The following is a 17,893-nucleotide window of genomic DNA, read 5'->3' on the forward strand; positions in this document are numbered from 1 at the left end:
TCAGGAGAGCTTCCAGACTATCGTCATTAATTGCAACTCGCCTGTTTATCCCGCTAAGACGGGGTTTCTTCCGGAGAGAAGTTTCTGAAACTTCACTGTTCTCTCTTGACATCGCAGAATGGTATGCCGACTTGTAATGGCTACAGAGATTGTAACTAACAATTGATCTGATGCCTGGACGGCGCATATGTTTAATAACACCTTAACAATGCACAGATGAGAGGTCTGTTTGTTTACATACATATTGGTGGAAATATGAGCTTTAATATTTGGCGCGGAGTGTGACGCACGTGTCGTCATCGGCACTGAGTAGAAGTGGAGTCATGACGCATATGTGTCGTCATCGGCCGCGAACGTGTTAACAGAATTAAACAATTGTGTTCCAGAATTTTAAGAACATTCTCCAAATTTTATCATGCATTTTAACCGACGTATTTGGTAACCCGAATTGTATTTCAGTATGTATTCTTTGTCTATTTTACTTATTCTTAAAATTATTTTGGCTCTTGACGTCCACAAAGAAAGACAAAACATGTCCCGACAATTGCTAGTTTTAAAAAAATATACTGTACGGAGATTCAATACACATTTCAAAACTGAACAGAGGGAATGTGTTTCGTTATCAGTCAGAGAGGGCAACTAATAAATATTGTATTTTATTGTATTTCAGTAACACCCAACTGTACAGTGAAATCCATTTTAGGAGATACCCATTACTTGATATATTATGCAAGTCTCCAGATACTCCAGAAAAGAGAGACAATTACAGTATATAAATTGATGGGTCTGAGTGGTAAATTAGGCCTAATATAGATATGGAAGAGACTAAAATTGCAAAAGGTATGATAAAGAGAAGGGAGAAAATAAGAAAGGAGAAATCAAGAAAACTAAGTAGGAAAGCTTTCAGACAGAATGGAAAGAAATAATTGAGATGGTGTAGACATGTTAGGATAGAAGACGTGAATGATACCTACGTGGATGATGGAGGGTACGCTATTTGCTTTAAGTAACACCAACACAAATAGGTCTTGTGGCGACGATGGGGTAGGAAAGGCCTAGGAGTTGGAAGGAAGCAGCCGTGGCCTTAATTAAGGTACAGCCTGATGTGAAAATGGAAAACCATCTTCAGGGCTGCAGACACTGGGGTTCGAACCCACCATCTCCCGGATGCAAGCTCACAGCTGCGGGCCCCTAACCGCACGGCCAATTCGCCCGGTGGTGGGTAAGCTTGAAGGAATAAGAAGAGGTAGACCCAGACTTCAGTGACTGGACTCTATTATGAACGGCATAATACAAGCAATTTGGATTGGAACACGGTTCAGAAGCAACCGTGGCAGTTGGGCAGAGGAAGATAGCAAGGTGCCATTATCATCTATACTCAGCTGAAGCTGGAAACAGGTAACTGAATGACGATTAAGATAATAGAAGAGGAAGAGCAAACCTTGTATTTTAATACAGGTAAAAATGAAAAGCACCGACTAGCATAGAGAATGATGAAAAAAAAAAAAAAAACTTTATGATTAACACTTTTCAAATATTTCACTTTGTAGAAAGAGAAAATGAAATGACATGAAATGAAGTTCAAGCTAACTGTTTTCTTATCTAAGCAGCTTGGCCATTATCCCTTTGTATTTTTTGAGTTGATGTGGGGACACCATGGGGAAAACACTTCCAGGAAGGCCAAGAATTGAATCCTAATCAGATTCTTTGCTGAACCATTTTCTTGAAGCTCAATGCATTCCAATACAAACCCTGACTTAATACAAGGTCTGAGAACCCAACCTGGGACAACCAAAGCAGAAGTCTTTGAGCTAACTGCTGTATCATAGCAAAATACAGTTGGTAAAATGAGAGAAAGAGAGGAACAAACAGAAAAACAGTGAAAGAGATAGCCACGACTCAAATCAACAGTTCCACACCTCACCTTCTGTGCCTCACGCCACTCTTCTTCTTTAGCTTTCAATCGCCGGAGTACAACGGGAACTGCTACAACAGGATTTTTCTTTAACCCATCAATTATGTCTTGTGCTTTATCTCCATATATCCTAAGGAGAAAAATAAAAATTACTTGAATGAACATATTACTACTGTACTTGAATAGCATTGGAGGAACAATATTTACTGACATACCTCCGCAATGCACGCTGGTGTATTGTCGGCGAAGTCCCGCCAAGACAGTCATCTAGACGGAATTTACTAACTTCCTCAGGTGACAGCCTTGACAATTTCTTCTGCACTCCTTCCAATATACGAATGGTGGATGCGTTTGTTTCTATCACTACATCCAACTGGAAGGGAAAAAAAAGACTGTTTCACAACAAAGTTTATATAATATGACGACGCATAATGCTTGTAAAAATATGCTACTTTATCTCGTAAATAAGGTAAGAATATAATCAACAAGTTTGGAAAAGAAGGGATAAGTATTTAAGTTGCAAACCGTATAATCCTGAATACCACCCGCACTATTCCCCCCAAATATTAGTTCTAAATCTTGGGTGTGGGTCGTATTCAAGCCATTCATTCTCGTAAATATTTACGTTTACTTGGAGTATTGAAATAGATTTGAATACGGTTACTGTACTCAATATACCACATGTAAACGGGCTTTCAGGTCTTATTGTATTTTAGCTGTGTTCTAGAAAACAAGGTTGATTTTTTTCTTAATAAGGTTGTAGTGTCATGTAAACGCGAAATGTAAGGTACAAATGCTAAATCAAAGAATATGGGTTAAACATGCGGTAAATATCAAAGTCGCTGCTGCGGATGCTTGACCGGCATTTGTTTCGCAAGTGTTGCTGGCATGCTGGTTGTGCGAATAGCTGATCTTGCGGGATATCGTACTTTGCGAGAGTCGAGACTGTTGGTTACGGATGTCTACCTCGCTCACATACGAGTTCCATGTGTGTCCCGTGAAAGCGTTGTCTCGATAGTAAGCGATGGATTCAAAACGGCATCTGCGGATGTTCACTGTGCGTGAGACACTTAAAAGTTGTAAGCGAAGCTGAAGTATACAGAAATCGTGCAGTTGCCAGAAAGTACGATATTGATGAATTGTGTATTCGTGATTGACAGAAGAAGGAAAACCTCCAAACAAGTAACGGCAATCACAGAGCGTTCCGTGAGCGGAGTGCAGTGTTTGCGGAAATTAAACTACCCCACAAATTTGTGATAGAAAAACGTGAGTTAGGATATGGTGTTCTAGTGAAATGTATCAATTGAAAGCACTAGAGATCTCAAAAGAACTCAAAACACATGGTTTTACTGCAAGCCAAGGATGGATCCAAACCTTTTATCGGAGAAAAGCATTGTGCATTTGGAGACGTGTGTCTATTTCACGACGTCTCCCTGGGGCATATGAAGAAAAATACCCGGCCTTTCAGTCACATTATTCATTCGAGGAAGCAAAATTCTTACTTGCTATCGCAAATTGGGAATGCTGACCAGACACCTGTAACCATCAGAACAGGTGGTAACGAAAAAGATGCATGGTAATGTTGTGCGTATTAGCGGATGGAACCAAACTCCCTCCATATGTGGTTCTGAAAAGGAAAACACTTCCGAAAGGAAACTTACCTCCAGTGTTGTTAGAACAAGTCCAGCTAAATGGACAGTACATTAGTTGAGGATGGAGTGAAGTGCATTTGGCAACGTCGCCTGGGAGCTTTGTTACAAAAGCGAAACATGCTTGTGTTGGACAGTTACCAAGGACATACAACTGACGCCGTAGAAGATATGAGGAGGAATGGAAAAACCGATCTTGTGATAAGTCCCAGAGGACTCCCTTACATTCTACAGCCGTTGGATGTGTGCGCGAACCAGCCTTTCAAAACTGCAATGAAACAGTTGTACACTGAGTCTTACTAATAAAAGGTGTATAACTTTTATACAAGGTTTATACACAGTTTAGAATACATAAAAAGATGGCGGAGTGTACAGATGTGCATGAATTATTGTAGTGCTGAAAATCACATAAATTTCATTAAGGACGTGCTTAACTCTGACAAAAGTACCAACAAACATTGGAACAGTGAAGTACTTGATTCAGCAGATCATATCAAGAAAACTCTTGACTCATTTAAAGAATTACTCAAGTTACGGGAAGAACCAACTACAGCTGAAAGCAAACAACAGAGCTACTCGGATGTTCTTCAGGTCACTACACAGTTCACACAACCAGTTTCACACAAAACAGCTAATATTGTGCTGGTTACTCCAAAAGACGCTAATAAAGTTAAAGATTCGCACCAAACCCTTAATATATTGCAATCTGAGACAAAATTGGCTTCACTCCAGGTAGGAGTTAAAAACATCAAGAAAACTTCAAATAAGAGTGTTATACTGGAATTAAGAAATAATGACGAGTGTAAGAACTTTGTAAACCATCTCCAGGAGATGCAATGTAACTTGTCTGCACGAATTCCGAAGAAATTAAATCCTCGAATAATGATACATGGGATCGAGGTGGATTTTCCGGAGGAGGAGCTAACGGAAGCCATATCGGAATAAAATCCTCTCGTGAAGCACAACTTGCTAGATACAAGTGCGTTCCTGAAGAAATGCTTTGTAAGGAAGTCAAGGAATGGAAGATCGCAATACTCTGTGTTCGATGTGTCGCCGAGTGTTTATAACATCATAATGTGATCAGAGAGGTTATACATCGGTTATTGTAGTTGTCCAATCAACGAGTATACACGTGTGATACGCTGTTACAAGTGCCATGGCTTCAATCATTTTGCGAAAGAGTGTGAAAGTCCTTTAATCTGTTCTCAGTGTTCTGATTTTCATTTTTCAAAAGACTGTCCTAAAAGTAAAACTGAATGCATTAATTGCAAGAACACAAATCGGAAAATGGCTTCCAGAACAAGGTACGAACACTTGAAAACTGATCATCCTGCCACATCAACGGATTGTCCCATTTATCAAGGAATCGTAAATATTATCAAATCGAAAATCAATAACAGCTGAAATTAATATATATCAGCAAAACTTACATAAATCAGTTGTCCCAACGCAGGAAATCATACAAAAATCGGACTTTAATAATTTAAAAGAGAAACATGTTATAAAGCTTCCGTGTGTACAAGAACCGAACACCAGAGGGAGCAAAGTCGTTGGATTTGGTCTGAACTGTACAATTCTTACCAATAATAATGTGCAAAACGGTGATAGACCGCGTGCCGCTATCGTAACAACTTCAACGTCCGTTTTTCAGTTGATACAATACTGTTCCCCTGACAGAGTTGTAGTAGGTGTTGACCTAAATGGTAGGACTTTCTATATATGTAATATTTACTGTGAATCCAAGGATGATTTAAGTGAAGTTTTAAATGACCTCAACGAACTCTGTATTGATTTGAAAGGCAAGGCCTTCTTAGTAACTGGAGATATTAATGCAAAACATAGTGCATGGGTAAGTCCTGTGAACGATAATCGTGGAAATCAGTTTTTCAACTTTTGCTCCTCCAATAATCTAATGATGGATGAACTCCAACTTTCAGTCAAAATGACAGTAATAGTTTTATAGATGTTAGCGTCTGTTCACCTGCACTTTTAAAACACATTGTGGAATGGGAAATCAGTGAAGCTCCTAGTCTTTCTGATCACACACTTATTACTATAAAAATTAAAACACTAGTCTTTCTGATCATAGACTTATTACTATAAAAATTAAAACAGACAAAAATACAGTTATTGCTAATCAATCCATTACACGCATTTTTAGAACAAGAAATGTTCAGTGGACTCATTTTCAGATGGCTGCTCAGAAACTTGAAATAATAGCGGAGCAGGTGCTACAAGTGACTACGAGAAAACAACTTAATATAATGATAAATGACCTTACGCAAACTATTTATAATATCTGTGATGCGCATCTTCCGAAATTGTCGCAGAAACCTGCAAAAAATTACTGGTGGAACTCGGAGCTAGATCGGATGAGAAAGAAGGTCTTAGCATCATACAGGAGATATAAGCGATCTACTTGTGAAATACTTCGTCGACATTATGAAGAGGCTTATAATAGAATTAAATCGGATTATAAAATAAAAATAATTTAAACCAAACATGAGGCATGGAAAGCTTTCTGCTCTGCACAACAGACCAGTAACCCTTGGAACATTGTATATAAAATGATACGAACACCTGAAAATTTCAAAAATACTATCACAACCTTACAAACAGCGAGTGGGTTCACAACAACCACTGAAGAAACAGCAGAGGTACTTTTGAAAAAATTCTTACCTGAAGAATCACAAGATAATAAATTTCAGAAATATGTCGAAAATTCCACAAAAACTGCACCAGACACGATAAATGATTCTCCCTTTACACTCGAAGAAGTTCAACGTGTAATCAACAAACAATGTGATAATAAATCCCCAGGAATAGACAGAATATCAGCCAATATAATAAAAAATACCCAAATGTGTTGCCCAAAACTATTTCTGAATATATTTAATATGTGCCTGAAACTTGGTGCATTCCCTGACTGTTGGAAGATGTCTAGTGCAAAATCTTATAGGCCTGTATGTCTATTGCCAGTGTTAGGAAATATATTAGAAAAGCTATTAATTGATCGAGTTATGTTTCACCTCCGCAGTAACAATCTTTTAAAAGACAACCAGTTTGGGTTCACAGCACAGAAGTCAACAGAGGATGCAATACGCCTGGTAGTTGAATGGATAGAAGAGGTATTTGCAAAAAAAGAAGACCGCTCTGCTGATCTCGCTAGACATTTCAGGAGCATTTGACAATGGCTGGTGGCCAAAAATATTACATCAATTGAAGAAAAAATCCTGTCCTAGAAACTTATATATAATAATCAGAAACTACTTTAATAATCAAATGGCAAAGCTCACAATGGGCAGGACATTTACCAAAAATTTCACAAAAGGCTGTCCTCAAGGTTCTGCATGTAGTCCAGGATTTTGGACAATTCTATATGATGATTTACTGACTTTGGAATTACCTACTGACTGTCACATAATTGCTTACTTAAAAGTGATGTTATTTCAAATTTGACTTTTCGAACTAATACAGCGCTGAATATAATTTACAACTGGGGATATGAAAATAAATTGGAGTTCAACCCTCAAAAAACGAGCGGCATGTTCATTACGAGGAAGAGGAAAGCTGAAACACCTGTAGTACAGATGAATGGACAAGTTATAAAATTGGTGGACCAAATGTCATACTTAAGTGTTTTTTTAGACAGAAAACTAACATTTAGAGCCGATTTCAATGCTCTGTCTACCAAAGCTAGCAAATTGCTGTCTGGCTTCACTATTGCTACAGGACTGACATGGGGTCTTAATCCAGAACTATTAAAGACAACGTATCATGGAGCAGTGGAACCATTATTACTGTGTGGTTCATCTGCTTATCGTAATGTATTGAAAAGGAAGTGGGTTCAAGCCAAACTAGCCCAAATTCAAAGAGGTTTTGTACTCAGAATTATTCGTGCATACCGCACAATATCCACGGAAGCAGCCCTTGTTGTGGCGGGAATCCCACCTCCGTATTTAACAGCCATTGCCAAAGCTGAGGTCACATTAACAAACAAAAAAAGGGGGTTTTGTATCCTGATAGGATATCAAGGGTCACTCCTGAACTGCAAGCTAATGCACTGACAGCAGGTCACCCAAGTAAATTTGCCAATAATCTTGTGCAAGAAGTGTGCAACACACAACGGATAGATCCCAGATTAGCAAAGAAAAAGATGGCTCGCTTGTAGGATGTGCTTTTGTAGTGCTACAGAATAACAGTGAGGTGCATGCTGAAAAATTTAGACTATCTCCCTCATGTTCAGTCTTTCAAGCCGAATTGTGCGCTATACAACAGGCAGTTATGTGGATTAAAAAACACACGTGCTGCGCTAATATTGAGTGACTCTCAGGCAGCTTTGAGAGCAATCCAAGAAAAATATAACTTTTATCCAGTAGCTGTTGATATAAGAACACAAATATTAGGCTACATTAACCATATCTGCATGAAATGGGTCCGAGGTCATGACGGAGTAGGAGGAAATGAGAGAGCTGATGAACTTGCCAAAGCAGCTACTACTACTTCTGATGCCTTGTTGATATATGAAAAGTCCCCTATGTCTCATCTACAAAAGGAACTAAGGGAGTATACACAAAATATGTGGAACAACCAATGGATCACCAGCATTAATGGCCGGCTAACAAGGGAGTTGTCCTTTCCCAATATTCAAGACGGACTAAAAAGTAGGTTTTTGCAACATGAACATATTATAACTCAGTTTTTGACAAGACATGGAAAGTTTGGATCATACTTGGAGAGGTTTGGAATCAGTATTCAGAAGCCCTACACCTGTACCTGTGTAATGCAACAAACTGTTCCTCATCTTTTATTTGAGTGTCCGATTTTTAACAGGAATAGATATGAATTATTAATGCATTTAAACATGTGTAATATAGAATACCAAGCACCTCTCACTATGGTATTTCAGAGAATATGCTGTTATAAAGTGTTTGTTAAAATTCTCCATTTCATTTATAAGTCATCTCTATTTTAATTCAATTGTCATGTATTAACTTAGTGTCACTATCTATAGCCCTAATATACTACCTGTAAAATGGCCTGTAATGGGAAATTCAATAATAGTAATAATATACCCAGTTTATGCAAAATTCGTTACTAATAAACTGTGTATAAACCTCCTGTGTATACATCTGTAATAGTTATTGATTGAATAGCTTATACAGACCAGGACCCTTGTATAAGCATTGTATAGCAGCGATTAGCGGAAAAAGAAACGAGTCAGCAGTTTATTTTCGTGGTATTTACTGTCTGCAGTAATATAATCGTGGCAAAATGTTCATCTTATCCATTTAACATTGAACATACAATGAAAAAATGGACTATAAAGATGACCTTCATATTTTAAACATAGAAGACATACACCATTCAGAGGTTATGGAGAAGAGACATCTTTGTTAAGTAAAACATTTTAAAGAGATGGAATGACAATGAAAAACTACAAAAGAAATTATGGTTGGGCGTATTTTGGTGTAATAATGTATTACTGCTTAATAAACTTTTGAAATTGCAAGTTTATTACACATTACCTGCCTCTACAAAGATCTTTCTCAAATTTGAGTATAAAAAGGGACATATTCCTTGACATTAAAGAAATGCTATAGCTTGAAAACCAAACGTAATATGATTTCCATACTTTGTAGCTGAATATGCAGATTTATAATGCATAAATGCCTAATATAAAATTTTTGATCAAACCTTTCTTTCACCTACCAACAGTTTTTCCTTTCTCCTGAAAAGTAAGGATTTTGGAATGTGTAGCCTTTTTAACTCACCGATTCAATTACAACTGCATACATTTCCCGTACTATCACAGTTAGGAGCTCTTGATCTTTTCTTAAGCTTTTCCATTTCCTTCGTGGCATTCATTACACAAACAAGGTGAAGAAATGTTGATATCAAACCCAATTTCCAGCTGTCACACGTTGTGTTGCACTGCCTTTTCGATATGCTGTGCTACTGCGCGACTTTCCGGAAAGTTTTGCTTGTAGATAACCAGCAGAAGTGATCATAAAGGCGGTGAACATGCAAAATACGTCAGTGAACTGCAGGAAGAGATTCCTACGACTTGAAATGAGTGTATACGTGCTGTATATCAATACAATGCGCATATCACGTTGTGCCATTGCATTTTCTGCCGCGTTATAAAACGTATTATGTATTGGTATTATAAAATGTCGTCAAAGTAGAGGTATGGACCATGCAAGACGGAATTTAGGTAAAGCGAACTGTGATTCAAAGTTAACAGAGCGCTGAACTCGAAAAAAAAAAAAAAAAAAGAATGTGATCACGAAGCTGCGGAAGAAAAGAATATTGGTAGATTACTAGGTAGATTGTTTCAAAAAAACAAGATAAATTACACATATTATCAACAAACAACTAACTGCCGAAAGATTAAATGGAGTCATCATTTGTGTATAATCACAAGGAGCCTAACAAAATATATATAAAATATCCTGCAAGTAAGAAGAAAATATAGTAGAACGTCACATATTTAATATAAAGGACCAGTGTTCCAATTTTTAAAAAAAGAAAAAATTAGCAGTCGAGGCAAGTGGTTACACAAGTACCAGAATATTGACTACTGATGGTGTAAAAGATTGCCAAGTAAATACAAGACTTGAATTTCAAGAAGGAAGTAAATTAAGGGAAATAGAACGTCACAAAAATTAAAATGTTATCTGAATTCACTTTCAATTTAAAACAGATCTGATACTGGAGCAGTAGTAAACACAATATAGTATATTTGAAAGCAGTCATATTCATAGTCAAATATATAAGAACAATTATCGACTGTCGAACTACTGAAGACTTCAATATGAACTCATGCGTATCATATTCGTATTCTGTTAAGCTTAGCGCAGCTTAATGAACACATATGAAGACCTGTACATTCATCTAGACCAACTTGTAAAGAAAAATGATAACCTTAATGAGGCTGTAGAATGTAAGAATCCATTATATTATCAAATTCTAGTATATTTGAAAATGCTTGAGAAGGATCACGAAAAAAGAATTGGAATTTCTCCTCCTACAGATAGCTCTACAACTTATTCCTCCTCAGTTGAAGCTATAGGTGACAGCAAGGAAGTTCTTGACACACCTATATCCCCCGCTCCTCCACCTCCTCAGGTGCAAGAGCAAGGAAGAACGCATCATCAATATTACACCCGGCGCAAAACTGTGAAAGAATGACAGGAGTTACTGTTCCAAAGGAAAGCAGGCTTAATAAGATTTGACAACTAGGAATTAGTTATATCTTCATCTACATTAATAATAAGAGCCGCACTGTGATATCAGGATTTCTTCATTTCGATAATTACTTATAAATTGTATAATTTTTAATTTTTTTAATTTATAAATTGATCTTCTTTCATGAATTATTAAGAAAAGAATATTTATTAGGACAATTTCTCTATGGAATATTGTACAAGTGTTTCCTTGACGACTGCTTTCTATTGTAGAAATAATTTATATATTTTCTCTCGAGTTATTTGTTTGTTTTAATGTTGTCAATCTTATGTTAATTTTAAGGACACTTCCTCTAAAGCATTACTTTGTCAATTTTATACATTTTTCATCTAAACAGTGTTATGTGGCTGAAGATGTTGATAATATACGAAACATGTACCACTTTTGACCATTAAAAATTGCCTTAAGCAATCATTGTATCGACTAGGTGGAAAATAAATACTTAATTGTGAATCTATTGAAGTGCGATACGGACCATGAAGCTGATTTTATGTAAAGAAAGAAGACCGTCAATATGTGTAACTAGATCGGCAGTGGACCGTCTTGGGGATGAGTGTGTCACGGAGAATTCAACCAACTTGATGTAGAACGGGAGACTAGCTGATCTATGGATTCCAGCTGGCCAAGAGCAGCAGCCGTAGCTTGGATGGCTACAGATTCACAGATTCATCATAAACCAGAGAATGACGAGCTAAGCTTTCTAAATTATAGTTGTTAATTAAATTGATGCAGGATAATATTATGAAATTAGAGCCTAAATTGTGCATCTATAATATTAATGGGATCAATGAAGTGCAATTTCAAAATATAACTCTCATGGTTAAGATATGTTAGGGTCGATATACCTTGATTGGGAGAAGTGACAGTGTGCATTATAACCTTTCAATGGTCTCTAGGTCGAGTATGAAGGAGCCATTGAAAGTTATAATAAGAATAGAGAAACAGAAACTGTGCAGAAGTACACGTCCAGCAGGAATACGTCCAATCTATACGTACAACTAGGTCCTTAAACCGAGATAACCCGCTCATTTAAGAGGAAATTTAATGGAAATAAAATTAGGAGAAGTTAATAAGCTCAGAACCCGGTGGTATTCGGATAACTGGCCTAAGAAAACATGAAATGGGATACGAATAGCGACCAGCATATAGAAGATCACATCAACAGCTGAGAAGAAGATAAATTTCATATGTAACATTCAGGTCCAGGAATGTCACGCGGCGGAGGCCATAGAACGGTTTTGAATAGTGCAAGTTTAATTATCAAGAAGGCGTATGTGGAGGAATGGATTGTATGCATTAAGAAGATGAATGAATGGCAGTGTGTGTTACTTTGCATATTTTCTTGAATGAAGAGAGTGACCGTGTTAGATAAAATGTTCCTCAAATGTCAAAAACAGATGGAAGGGAGAATTCAGTATGGTAATTTTAGTAGGAATCATGAAATGCGAACTGACGTAATATTATAACATTATAAAAATAAGGTTTTGTTTTATGACAATGAATGAAAAAACAAAAAAAAAAAAAAATCGAAGAAGGTCGACTAAAGAGCACCTCTGGTACACGTTGAGAAGGCATTGATAAAATTATAAGGAATTTAAAGATAATGTAAGGTTTAAAGAGCTTGATAACATATTGTACAAGATTAATACGCGAAACAAGGCGAGTGTTGTGAGCAAAATTGAGATACTTAGAAATCTTATTACACTGTGTTTAAGGGGAGGTGTTAGCCCCTATACTAACAATGTTAAATTGCCATACTTTGTGACCCGTTTTCTCTGGAACCGTTAGCCCCACGAATATAAAATTTGGTATGCACTTATGGTGATACCTTGTATGCACACTGAGTTTGTTTCAAGTAGTTCTTACTGAATATAATATTTCAAGGGATATTTTTCTCTAGCACTCAATTTTTAGCACATTTTTCATCAAAAATGTATCCATAACATCCTTACAACTGCAAGTTGGGAGTTAGGAGTAAATCAGTAAATTGATCATTAGTATCATTATGTATTAACAAAAACTCATTTTTCTATGATGAGAAGATTCTGAAAAAATGGGTCATTTATACAAGAAAAGTTAGTTTTCAGAAAAATGAACTTAAAGTTTCGACATATATCAGTGAATCCCTGCAGCATACTCTGCGTTGTCATCATCATCCTCATTCTCAGTCTTTCTAAATTGCCTCTTGTGCTTCCTAGCTTCCTTAATAAAGTATTTTAACTCTAAAACTATCAATTTCTTTAAGCGCTCTCACAGTGTTTTTAATAGGTTCAACGTTTAAATGTTTCAAAACACATATCCTTCCAAAATTACCATCATTAAAGGTCAACACAGCAACAGATACACCAATTCACAAAGTTTCCAAGCCAACAAACACATTCTTAAGGATTCGAGTCCACACGACATTGCTGAATGACTCGTTGGGGTTTCGCGTCTTGCCGTGCAAACATTTCTTCAGCAAACTTGGATCAGGAAGAGCTGATTGCATTATTCAGCAAATCCAATGATACAACAATATATCTCTCAACTCGAAAGCATGAATTATACAAGATAACTGAGGAAGGAAAGAAAAAGGGGGTGTGGCACCTAATGCAGAATGCTTATTAAACGTCTATTTTTTACCGAGCTCGATAGCTGCAGTCCCTTAAGTGCGGTCAGTATCCAGTATTCGGGAGATAGTAGGTTCGAACCCCACTGTCGGCAGCCCTGAAAATGCTTTTCCGTGGTTTCCCATTTTCACACCAGGCAAATGCTGGGGCTGTACCTTAATTAAGGCCACGGCCGCTTCCTTCCCACTCCTAGCCCTTCCCTGTCCCATCGTCGCTGTAAGACCTATCTGTGTCGGTGCGACGTAAAGCAACTAGGGGAAAAAAAAGTCTATTTAAACTACTAGGAGGGTCGTTAAACGCAAGATTTTGCTTTGGGCACTTAACTGAGGTTAGAATGGACACACAACACACAAAATTTAATGTTTGATTTTTTTTCACCCAATTGGGTTAACACCTCCCCTTAATATCATTTGTACAAGTTTCAGATTGGAAGGACGACGGACCTGGTTTGTCATTATAATGAATCGAAACAAGGCAGAGATTTGGGCCTAAATCAAAACTAGTGCCTTGATGGGTCCAAGTTCAGATGGAATTACCTGAATGATATGGAAATGAATGTCCATGGCTACAGCAACCAAGAAGAAGGGATGAACACCAGAGTAGTCAGTGATAAGTACCCAGGCATTGCCTTTACTTTACTCTATCTGCAGAGAGCTTATAGTAGTATTAGATTTTTTTAACCATGTTAATCAGGTGACTTTAATAGTATACAGCTTGAGCAACCTAACGTGATCGTCATTGTGTATGTGTCAGAGAGTGGTAACCTGATCATTGGCAAGAGTAGCAATTCAGATTGCCGTGAATGTTCAGGTGATGAAGGCATACAAGTATGGTAATGTTCTTGTGGAGTTTCCTCATACTGTCTGAATGTTTACAAGAGTCTGTTCGTAAATAAGGTAATGGTGAGTGCTGTGTATGTAATTCTAGTGAGTGATTATATGTAATTAATATGTCAGTGTCGAGATCTTTTATAAAATGATTTGTCGCATATAAGTGTGATTATGCTGTCAATTATGAGATGATTTTATACGTGAATAGTTGAGGTTCTTCGGATACATGCCCTTGTATACAGTAGAATCTCGATAATTCAAAATCAGTTCATTCAAAATCCCGCCTAATTCGAAGCTCTTGTTCCCGGAAACATGAGATACAGTTTTGCATGTTATTTAAATTGTTTAATTCGAAATACAGATAATTCGTAATTCGAAGTATAGTGTCAGGCTTAATTCGAAACTGCCTTTACATTTTAAAACAATAGTATGTTACAGGGTAATTTCAACTCAAAATTTATCCACGTCATCAAAGAACGCGTTCCGGAACGTGGAGGGGTAGCTTTCCGCACTTAACACTCACTTCTGTGGGTCTATAGTGCGCTTCATGATTGCTAAATTGAATGAAATTGAAATTCAACCTTTTAAGGAACGCCGTAATTTCACACAACAGGCAATGTGCAGAAAAACAGAATCCGCGAACACTGGCGATGCCGACAGTTGACAAAAAAACGTGGCTCATAAAATAAATTCGTAGGCACCGAACAACACTTTCATTGCAGGCTATAAATTTCATATTTTGTCCGTATTGAAGATCTACTTGTGATACAAATTCTTATGGTTTTGTTAAATACCACCTATTCAATACCATAAAAACGTAATAAAAATTTATGTATTTATTAAGTTGTTGATATGGTACATGTTTCGCTCCTTTTTCGTGAGCATAATCAGCCAATTATCATTTACTTAAGGTTATATAACATCATGAATCTGTTCTATTGGATTAAAATATGCTTGTAAACATGACTGACAAATCTTATAATATTTTTCAAATCATATAACAATAAAATTATGTCTAATTTAAAACACGTGTCCAAAATCTATCTAATATTTTATTGACGAAACTGATCTGGTGAACATCCTTTAAAATTATTTTTAAGAAAGCACTATAAATTGTAATTCTACAATCAATAACTCAATAGAATTCTGTGATAAGCTTAATAAATTGGAACTACAACCGCATCATAAAATGTGTTCATATGATATAACTAACATGTACCTTTGCATACCGATTAATGAAACCATTAATATAATCAAACTCAATTTATTCAGTCACAGTAAATTAAGTAGGTGTGAAATAGAAGAATTCATAAGTGTATTGAGATTTGTTTTAAATAATAATTACTTCACATTTAATCGAAAGATATATCATCAAATGTGCTTGGGAATGGGTGACCCTGCATCAGATATACTAGCTAACATTCATATGGATCATTTAGAACATATTAAAATTTTGAATAACATAGGACTAAACTTTTGACTGAGATGTGTAAATGACACGTTTGTTATAATAGACAGTAAACCGAATAACAGTGATAATATTTTGGATTTTTTAAATAAATTAGACAATAACATAAAATTCAATAAAGAAGATGTCTCTGATGTTTCACACCTAACTTCACTTTTGATTTGGTGTTGGAGAGAGTAAATTTTATCATGTGTATTATTTTGGGGTGTAGTCCAAGGTGTCTTAAAATTTTAAACAGAGATTCTCTAAGGATGCAATCATAAGCTTTCTTGAAATCTACAAATGTTATCACCATATCTCTGTTTCTTCTCCTATTATAGTCCATTATAGTCTATTATCAACTCATGATCTGATCAGGACAACTCCTCCAGGGTCTGAAACCTCCTTGATATTCTCCTAGTTCTTTCTCAAGTTGTAAACTTATCCTATTAAGGATGATTATTGAAAGTATTTTGTATGTTATGTCTAGGAACGAGATTCCCCTGTAGTAATTAGGGGTGGTTTTGTCTCCTTTTTTGTGCAGTGGGTGAATGAGGGCTGTTGTCCAGTGTTCTGGTAGTTCTTCTTTAATCCAGATAGAGACAAGTTGATGATGGAGGGCAACTTTTGCTGATGTTCCTGTATATTTCCAGATTTTGCAAAGCTCGGATCTTTTCCTGGCACTTTGTAGTTTTTTTAATTTATTCAGAGCTTGATAGACTTCCTTTGTTGTGGGGGGGATTGATGTTCTCTGGTCGTGTTTTTATCGGGGTGTTGGTGTCCAAATGAAGGAGTTCTATAGGTTCCTCACAATTTAAAAGCTTGCTGAAATATTTAGCCAGAATTTCTGCATTGTCTTTACTCTTATGACCCAGCTTACCATTTTCATCCATTAGTAGGGTCGGGGGTTCATATTTTTGGAGCTGCTTTCTGAAGGATTTTTAGTAGTCCCTTGATTGAGTTTTGTTGAATTGTTCTTCAATCAACTGCAGTGTGTCCTTATGATGTCTCTCTATTCTTCTTAAGACTTGGGTAGTTTCTTTTCCCTGTTTTACTAGATTTTGATAGGATGTAATAGCCATGCCTGATGCCTTTTCTCCACTGTTTCATCATATTCACTGTTACACCATTGTTTTTTTACGTGGTTTAATTGGAGCCAGGTCTTCTGCAATTTGTTTAAGGTTGTGTATTAAGTCTTCCAGTTTTTCTGTACTTTTTATTTTCTCAGTTGCTTTCTGGTAATTTTTGTTGTTGTTGATTAGCTGGGTAGGATCTACTTTTCTTTTAGTTTTAAGGGCTTGCTTTTGTTGTCTCCTCTGGGGAGCGAGTTTAATTTTAATTTTAACTACGTAGTGATCTGAACCTGTGTCTATTCCTCAGAGGACTTTGACATTATAGATCTCTTTGTGGTGGTATTTGTCCATGCAGATGTGATCAGGTTGCCATTCTTCTTTAGTGTAGTCAGGGCGTTTCCATGTTTTGAGTTTTTGGAGTTTCTTCTTAAAACACTTAGATTTTGAGATTAAATTATGGCTTCTACACAGGTCAACAAGTGTCTCTCCATTTTTATTTGTTTTCTTGGTGCTGGCCATTTTCCAATGATGTCACGGTATTTTCCTTCTCTACCTAGTTGAGCGTTGAAGTCGCCTATTAATAATTTTACATGGTGTTTGGGGATGTTATCTATGGTCTGGTCCAATAGGTCCAAAATTCTTCTGTTTCCTCATGGTAAGAGTTTAAAGAAAACTTAATTTCATAAAGGGCCTGGCACTCAATACGGTTATAAAAAAAAGAGATGGTTAACAAGGTGAAAATAAAATTGGCCACAAATCTTATACCAGATAAAAGTAAGAAATCCAAATTTGCAACTTTTACATTTACTAACCCAGCTATATACCAAGTCAATATTACCATCAAAAAACGATATATTAAGATTGCTTTCAAAACCCAAAACACAAACCAAAATATTTTCTTCAATCATAATAAATATAAATAGTAATCAATATCAAGGACCTGGTATATATAGGCTTGTGTGTGCAGAATGCAATTTTTCGTATGTTGGCCAAATTGGCCGGAGCTTTATGATAAGATGGGAGCACACATGCTAGAAACTGGACACAGTTTTATAACTATTGCAAGGGATTTCAGAATTTAAAGAGTAGAAAAAGGAAAAGAAATGACGGAATTGGAAA

The 17,893-nt window shown here is 36.5% G+C and overlaps 1 protein-coding gene across 1 annotated transcript in view; it reads right to left on the reverse strand.

The window, feature by feature from the left end:
• The window catches only part of Sin3A (SIN3 transcription regulator family member A), a 528,152-nt gene that overhangs the window by 222,219 nt on the left and 288,040 nt on the right, over window positions 1-17,893 (reverse strand). The window contains exons 13-14 of the mRNA XM_068227644.1: window positions 2,131-2,288; window positions 1,925-2,045 (exon numbers count right to left, since the gene is read on the reverse strand). Coding sequence (XP_068083745.1) covers window positions 1,925-2,045; window positions 2,131-2,288 — 279 coding nt within the window. The remainder of the gene's footprint in view (window positions 1-1,924; window positions 2,046-2,130; window positions 2,289-17,893) is intronic.

This window comes from Anabrus simplex, chromosome 5 (genome assembly GCF_040414725.1).
Source record: "Anabrus simplex isolate iqAnaSimp1 chromosome 5, ASM4041472v1, whole genome shotgun sequence".
NCBI classification, from domain to species: Eukaryota; Metazoa; Arthropoda; class Insecta; order Orthoptera; family Tettigoniidae; genus Anabrus; species Anabrus simplex.